The sequence below is a fragment of the Argentina silus genome (genome assembly GCF_951799395.1).
Source record: "Argentina silus genome assembly, chromosome: Y".
NCBI classification, from domain to species: Eukaryota; Metazoa; Chordata; class Actinopteri; order Argentiniformes; family Argentinidae; genus Argentina; species Argentina silus.
In genome coordinates, this window is record NC_139654.1 from 34,480,136 (window position 1) to 34,487,830 (window position 7,695).

The following is a 7,695-nucleotide window of genomic DNA, read 5'->3' on the forward strand; positions in this document are numbered from 1 at the left end:
AGACTTAATACTTTCGTAATAGTAGGCTACGTGACAGCATTATAATGACATTATCTTGAATCTGGTTAACCAGACTCACCCTGGCCTGCCCTTGAGTGAAGCTTGTGGAAAAGGGTGGGTCGGAAAAGCTAGCTTTGCATTTGGCCAATGAAAGTGTTGTGGGCGGGCCCACATTGGAAGCTTGTACCGCCCTTTACCTGCCTAGAAAATACGAAAAGAGAATGAAGTCTATTTTGTTGTCTTTCTATTACTGTTATTTGATTTTGCAAAACTGAACAAAACACAGAAAAACAAGCTTTCTTCTTCGTTTTTGGGGTGCAGATTGAAAACATGAAAATTGCCCTTGTTTCTCTGTTTTTCCTCAACTGTTATTTGATTCCCCAACATCGGCAGAAATTGGAAAATTAGCCAATTCTCGTTTTGTGTTTTCCGACTCCACGAACGAAAGTGGAATTGAGTGGATTTCCGATTTCCGTTTTGTACACGGACCTCAGCGAGCCTTTGTTTCACGTTTACACATATCACCATGGTAACGATACAGTTACTATTTTTTTTCTCGTAGAGGAACTTTTTTTTGTTAATCAACCGTGGCTGTTTAACCGATAATAATATGCATTATAATGCTTCAATAAAGTGGAGGCACTGGCGAAAATGTAAGAAATTAGATATTTTGATCAAGCGGCTATGTGGTTGCCGATGTCAATGATAATTTCCCAGCATTCCGTTCGAACTTCCTTTTCCTCCATTTTTCTTACGGTGCAGGTAAGGTAAGTAAGTTGTCACTTTTATTAGATTCAATTTTAGTGTTATTGACTTCACATTTCGTATAAATACCTATCGACACAAACAGAAACATACTTATACTTGCTATTTAATTCATTTTCTGTGCCCGAAAGACCCCGATGACAAAGGTACAGCTTGGATAAAGCTAGGAACCCTTAGCTAGGGGGATGAGGCGGTTCACAAATTACAAATTCTGAATATTGTCTATCAACAACTCAAACGTCTTTTTACCTCAAGACAGCCATATCATGACAGCATTACGATTCCAGCATGTGACAGAGTTGGTTACTGTCTGGCTGTTAGCTACTAGTGTACACGAATACAACTCACCGGCATGCCTAGATCATGGGCTGAGTAGTCGGCGAACACTGTCGGTCGACTGACTACTATCGCCCCTCTGGCAATTGATGTATCTTGCTTATGTTTTAATCTCTCAAAATCACAAGCAAGTTGATATTAATGTTCATTTGTATTTGTTTACAGGTTTCGAAAAGACTCACAATGCCAGGAAGGTTAGTAGCAAGCGATCTAACTACATTGTTTGCCATCATACTTTGTGCCATAGTAGTGAACCCTCCTGTATATTCTGCACTTTGAGTCATTAACCAATTTGATATTCTACACAAATGTTAAATGTATGCTGCCTCACCAAAATCATGCAATTAAGTAATGTAGTTGAATGCTGGATTCATCTCAGGGGACTAATGTGGCACTAGCTTTGGGACAGACTGAGATGCATGTTTGGTACCTCATTAATGTTGTTTTCATCTTTAACTTTCCAGACTATGGAGCAAGGCCATCTTTGCTGGGTACAAACGTGGTTTGAGGAACCAGCGGGAGCACACGGCCCTCCTAAAAGTTGAGGGAGTGTACACACGCGATGAGACAGACTTCTATCTGGGCAAGCGCTGTGCCTACGTCTACAAGGCCAAGAAGTGAGTCTTCAGTCTGATGCATAGCTACTTGTCCCTGGTTGTGGCGAGCCTCCATCAGGCGATCTCCTTTGCAGCTTTGTACAGAACTTGTCAATAGGGTTTAGATTTTCGAGTCTCAACTGCCAGTGCTTTTTTTTGTAGACTGATTGTGCTTGGCAGAAAAATGTGGCAAGGAGGCTTGAATTCACAAATGATGCATTCAAGAACAGACTTGCAATGAAAATGCCAGTGCGTGTTTGAAGGGGAGTTTGATAGGCAACTGGTACGTTGTCAAGTTTAACCTAGCCGGATAGCGTCCTCCTCTATGCAGTCCTATGTGGACAGATTGTGTCTGAGACTTTGCCATGTATCGAAATAAAAATGACCCTGCCAAGACAGTTTGTAATAAAAAAAATCCTTCTTTCGCTGACTGTGGTGGGATCATTTCATCTTTTGATGCATTGCAAAGTCTCAACTATCTGTCCATAGGACTGCATAGAGGAGGATGCTGTCAGGTTGAGCCTGGCTGGTACCTAAAGTGGGGGCTGAACTGAATTGTAGGGCTGTCTCAGGTAGAATAGATGGATTTCATGTTGCTTAAGACTAGAACCTCTGGGCCCTCATTACTAACCAAAGCCTCCAGAGTGACGCCCGGGGAGGTCCATTGTTTGACTTTAGTCAGGGTTCACACAAGGTGCTTAAAGTACTTGAATTTGTAGCCCCATGACACTCTACTTGGGACAAAAGGCGTTCGTAAATAAAATATATTTTCAAGGGATCTCATTCCCTGATCTCTTTAAAAATTCTCAATGTAAGTAATTTAGAACCATGAGAAAGCTTGAATGTTGTATATTGCACCTGTAAAGTAGTATTGTAGGCTGTATTGTCGTATAGTTTATAGATAAGCAAATTGTCATTATGGGTTGATTTATATTCCAGAGGAGCCCACTTATTGTTGTAGTGTCGGGAAGGAACTAACTCTTGAAAAGTGGTGTACTGTGACTTGTAGGTTTGTGGGGATTTATTTAGTTAATCTATTTATTGTAATTGCACCCATGAATTATGAATTTAAAGACTTATTTGTCCAGCGTGCCATTAAGTTCACTTTCCCTTGTGTGCCTTATCTGCCCGCCTATGTTGGTCGTCTTTAGTTATCTAGGATGTTAAATTGACGATTGGTTTTGGTAGGGTTAGTTACCCATGTATGAAACGCTATTAGCAGTTTAGGTTTATTCCACTGCCAAATTATTTTTTGGGAGAATAACTTGCTGTTGTATAATACCTTTGTCATAATTATGTTTAGATTAGACTTATGGATTCCCCGCTGTCCTTCATTCTCTCTAGGAACACTGTGACACCTGGTGGCAAGCCCAACAAGACGAGGGTAATCTGGGGCAAAGTTATGCGTGCTCATGGCAACAGTGGAATGGTGCGTGCCAAGTTTAGCAGCAACCTTCCAGCAAAGGCCATTGGACACAGGGTTCGAGTGGTGAGTAGCCTTCAACAGAAAACTCCATCCTTCTGTTTGACCCGGTTTCCTGCTCGTCCATGGGTACCGGACTAGGTACCAACTAACGGGTTACATCCTCTGCCAAAAAGGTCTTACCCTACTAGGATTCAAGAAGATAATAATAGGCTAGTGTCGAACAGACTCACACTGCTGTTAACCGTCTACTTCCCACAGTTTCCCCTGCTACCGCTTAATACCAAGCCCTGTAAGTGACCTACAAATCAGAACTCAGCATATGAAAGCCCCAGTGGTTAACGAAGGCTCTATTCTTATGAGTGCCAGTTGGTGTGGTTGCAGGAATTGGATTTTTGATGAGGACAATTCATCCAAAGGGGATATTTCAATAAAGAGGCTAGAATAACCATTCAGATCCTTTGGTGTATTATGCACAGTGTAATCTATCTTTTTTATGTTTAGCAAGGTGGATAACACATCATTTCAGGTGGTAAGTATTGTACTAGGTATAAATCTACTAAAACGTTTCCTTGGTTTGCAGAGTTGTTCTTGATTCAAGCATTAAGCATGACACCAGGATAATACAAGATATCAATGAAGTGATTTAATGGAAAAATAATAAAAATACAAAAGAAGATGAAAAGTAGTTCCTGTAAGTCTAAATACAGAGGGTTACAAATTCTCCCGTTCTCTCACTCTGGTCCATCACCGCCCCCTCAGCCAAGGGAATCCGATGGTTTCCGATCTCCAAGTAAAAAGAAAGAAAATATATCGAAAAAGCGATCACCGCTGAGGGATTCCCGATCTCCGAGTAAAAAGAAATGTTTAAGGAAAAAATAATACAAATAGAAGATGCAAAGTAATTGAAGTAAACCCATGCGGTAAAAAAGAAATTAAAGAAATTATCGAAATGAACTAAAATAAAATAAATAAAATCTTTTCAAAGTAGTCATAGTAATTGGAGTAAAATAAAGTATACATATGAGTATTGTAATGCTACAGTAACAGTAAAGTAGTTTAACAAAATATAACAAAAGTGTAATACTAACATGAGTAAAATAAAAGAAATTAAAGTGAAAGTAAATAGATTGGAGGAAAAGGACTTACCAAAGAGTTAAAGGAAATAAAACCAAATACTGATACATTATAGTTCTTGAAGTAAAATAAGTCCTATCAGCCCGGCCGATTTCTCCGAAGCAGCACTGTACCCTCAGCCGAGGATCTACAATGGCCCACCTCCTAGTACAAGTGGTCACTTAACCCCAAGCAATCCCTTCCGCTGAATATAGGCAGCCGAAAGAGTGAGCCTACTTCTGATACTAACAGCAATTCAGACTGGGGGCTTTCCGATTCGAAAACTCTCAGGAGAGGATTTTGGTCGTGGAACCCCCCCCCATTTCATTGATTATTTTGTGTGTTTTTAGAACAAAGCACTGTTCATAAATGCACTTAAAAGTTCTTTGTAAATGTTCATTTACTGTTCTTTCAGTCCACACTTGCATTATTTGATTTGAGAAATTATTTTAGATGTTACAGCAGGCTATTTTAAACTTGTGTAAAAATGTAATAAAAAAATAAATCCAGGCTTACCAGGCACTTGTGCATGAAGGTTATCATACCGTGACCCCCCCTACTGTAGATCAAAGGCTATGTATTGCTAGTTTGAGGATTTTGCCCTGAATTACGTATTTGGGGGTAATCACATGGTTTTTGAAAAAGGTGGTGACTCCTTTGAAAGATTGCTCTACCGGTAAATATTAGGGGTGGGCCAAGCACTTGGCCAAAACGAGTACTCCCCTAACAGATTTTGTCCATTTTACTTATGTGATCATCACCTGATATTATCTGTAATTAGAGGATTCATTTCTGTGTCAAAGTTGTCTTGAAACAAATGAGAGATGTGTGCAATGCGCCTGCTGCCATGATTGGATAAGAGCAGTGTACTGTACAATGTGCCCTCCTACTCCCCACCCCCATCAGAAATAACTTCAACCACTTCTCAGTGGTTTTCTCTTATCTTTCCTTACCTTTTGGACTTTATCCAGTCATTTCTATTTATTGATACAGGGAAGATCTTACTTAGACCTCAGTCTCTTTTACAGAAGAGGCCTGTAAGGTACATGGGGATCAAATAAACATGGCCAAAATCACACTATGGGGGACGACGACAGAGTATTGATAGATTCATAGGTATTGAGAACTAGCTCTAAAATCTTCCCATTAAAACAGAATAAGAACATCTCTCAGTTGTAATAATGGAGCAATTGCTGACAGTAGAAAAATAATGCCAGGTTTTGACCATTTTGTGTACCCTTTGGAAGTTTTGCCTTACAGCTTTATTACCAACAAACTCATTGATCAAATGTTGCTTAGTTACTATGATGCTGCCTCTGAATTTTTAGCTTCTATCTGTGTTCTACACATGCAGCAATAATTATTTCCATGGCAATTATGTATTACAATTCCATGTCAGCCATCTTTTGGTGTATTATCCGAATTGCTATGGTCTGAGGGACTGTCTGTTCTACTTTCTAATTCTATTGGTAAAATACCATCCCTAAGAAACCAAGGTTTTTCCTTGACTGGGACCTGTCTACTAATGTATTATTTTTCTTATATTTCCACTAGTTAGTAACCGCTTCAACTCTCTGCTAGTAATCGTGAAGTTGCTGCCTGTCTCAAAATGATATAGTTTGATGTATGGACTTTCATAGTGTGTTTGTTGATTACCTCATCAACAAACAGTCAGTTGGGGGTAAAATCACATTCATGTAATGCAACAGATTTCCAGTAATTTGAAATATTCAAGAGAAAGGCCTACATTTGAGTGTGGTGTTAGAAGTAAATTGTCTTAGGTTATGACAAACTTGTTTTTGTCACCGGAGACTTGCTAAACAAAATATGCATCGCTTAAATTATGTAGAAAAAGAGTTAACGTGAATGTTTTATTCTATCTTGATTACGTTCATATTGAAAGAGAACATTTGAGGTAACTTAATAGTTGCCTTAGAGATACCGGTAGTCTTGATGTCACGTCCCACTCCTGTTTTCTCTTGATTCAAAAGCTATGGACTCCACTCACTGCCTTCTCTATTTTGTTTTTCAGATGCTGTACCCATCCCGTGTGTAATGTGCTGTTGTGTACATACAATAAACAAGTCACTCCCAAATATTGTTCTGTGTCCTGTTTGAATTTATGTGATCTTCATTACAGGCCTCTAGTAGAATAATATGGGGCAATGGTGATTACATTTTTAAAGATTAAGTTCTTTGGAATTCTTTATTTTGCCTTCTAACCAGTAACAAGTGTTTTAACCCTTTAACGCCCAATGTTGCATATAGGCAATGTATTTAAACACCTGGTAAAATGTCTAATAAATTCACAAAAGTAAACTGTCTTGAACAAGTGATCCTAATAAACAATTTTTAGCATTTTAGTGGCCAATTGCTTATATTACGCCAGTGCAAATTATCTGAAATGGCTGAAATCACAAGTCAAAACGCAGACATTCTGCTCTTCTGAAAGTCTTGAATGCAGGTACATAAGAAAAATATTCATTTGTCTAATGTGATGTGTTTCAGCAATGTCTTATTTGGGGTCTCCTTGGGCAGTCATAATCACTGCTTAATTTTTGTATCTAGGGGTCAAGTCACCCAATTACCTTGTAATTATGTGCTGTCTGAAAAGGTTAGGGTTAGGTTTGTGAGATTTAAATACATTTTACAGTTGAATTGTAATTGGGTTGGTGGATACATTCATAATGTTCAGTCTCCTTTGCATAATGGTTTTGGTGACGAGACCTAAAGGAGCAGCCTTGAGGTCATGCCTGCCTTTCTAAATTAGAAACTTGGTTTCAATCTCCACTTGTTTCCTGCTCGAGTCATTGGAGAAGATCTAGGTTCCTCCCCTTAGATATTCTCCTCCAGTGCATTTTGAGAAGGAAGCGGTTGGAGACGTGTGCAATTGAGTTTCATACAATTGAGAAAGGGCCATAGTTGAGAGGGTGCTGACAATTCTGACTATAATTGGTCAGCAGGCCCACCCTCTACTTAGTTTCACGAAACAGCAGCAGAGCACCTTTTCAGTGGACACCTCATTTTAGTGGTTCTCCACAGAGATTAAGGCTGCTCTTTATTCCAACAGCTATAATATGTTTTAATGATTTGCTGGAGGATGAGCTCTCTCACTTTTGTGCTGAGTGGCTTATGGGTATGCATAACCTCATTTCCTCAGAAAGCCTGGAAACCTGTTGGAAATGGTGTGAATTCAGGTTTTCTAATGTTTTCTACAATGTTGCAAGCTTGCTTTGGCAACAACTCTACAAAATAAGCCTACCCGGTTGGAAACGACGATGTAACAAGCAACCATTCTACGTGCATGTGGGGGAGGGTTCTTGGAATGTTACAGCCAATGAAATTGCGCGCACATTCTCCCATCACTCCGTCCTATCTGAACACCACATTCAACCAAAATAAAAAGTGGTCTCCATTTTACTTTTGAGATGATATTCAATGTTATCATATTAAACTGAT

At 39.3% G+C, this 7,695-nt stretch overlaps 1 protein-coding gene across 2 annotated transcripts; it reads left to right on the plus strand.

The window, feature by feature from the left end:
- The first annotated feature begins 687 nt into the window (after window positions 1–687).
- LOC310823834 (large ribosomal subunit protein eL33) lies at window positions 688–6,336 on the plus strand. 2 transcript variants are annotated; one of them, XM_083696705.1, is made up of 5 exons: window positions 688–767; window positions 1,267–1,295; window positions 1,566–1,718; window positions 3,042–3,186; window positions 6,269–6,336. In XM_083696705.1, exons 2-5 carry the CDS (start codon window positions 1,285–1,287, stop codon window positions 6,290–6,292), a joined length of 333 nt encoding a protein of 110 aa, XP_083552831.1. In that variant the 5' UTR covers window positions 688–767; window positions 1,267–1,284; the 3' UTR covers window positions 6,293–6,336. The 2 variants fall into 2 exon arrangements, with proteins under 2 accessions (XP_083552831.1, XP_083552832.1); XM_083696706.1 differs by having other exon boundaries at window positions 752–771.
- Window positions 6,337–7,695: the final 1,359 nt, after the last annotated feature.

Bases quoted from the DNA above. Each gene is read 5' to 3' on its own strand.
- LOC310823834 (XM_083696705.1), top strand. The intron at 1,719-3,041 runs GTGAGTCTTCAG...CATTCTCTCTAG, and splicing joins TACGTCTACAAGGCCAAGAA to GAACACTGTGACACCTGGTG. The intron at 3,187-6,268 runs GTGAGTAGCCTT...TTTGTTTTTCAG, and splicing joins TTGGACACAGGGTTCGAGTG to ATGCTGTACCCATCCCGTGT.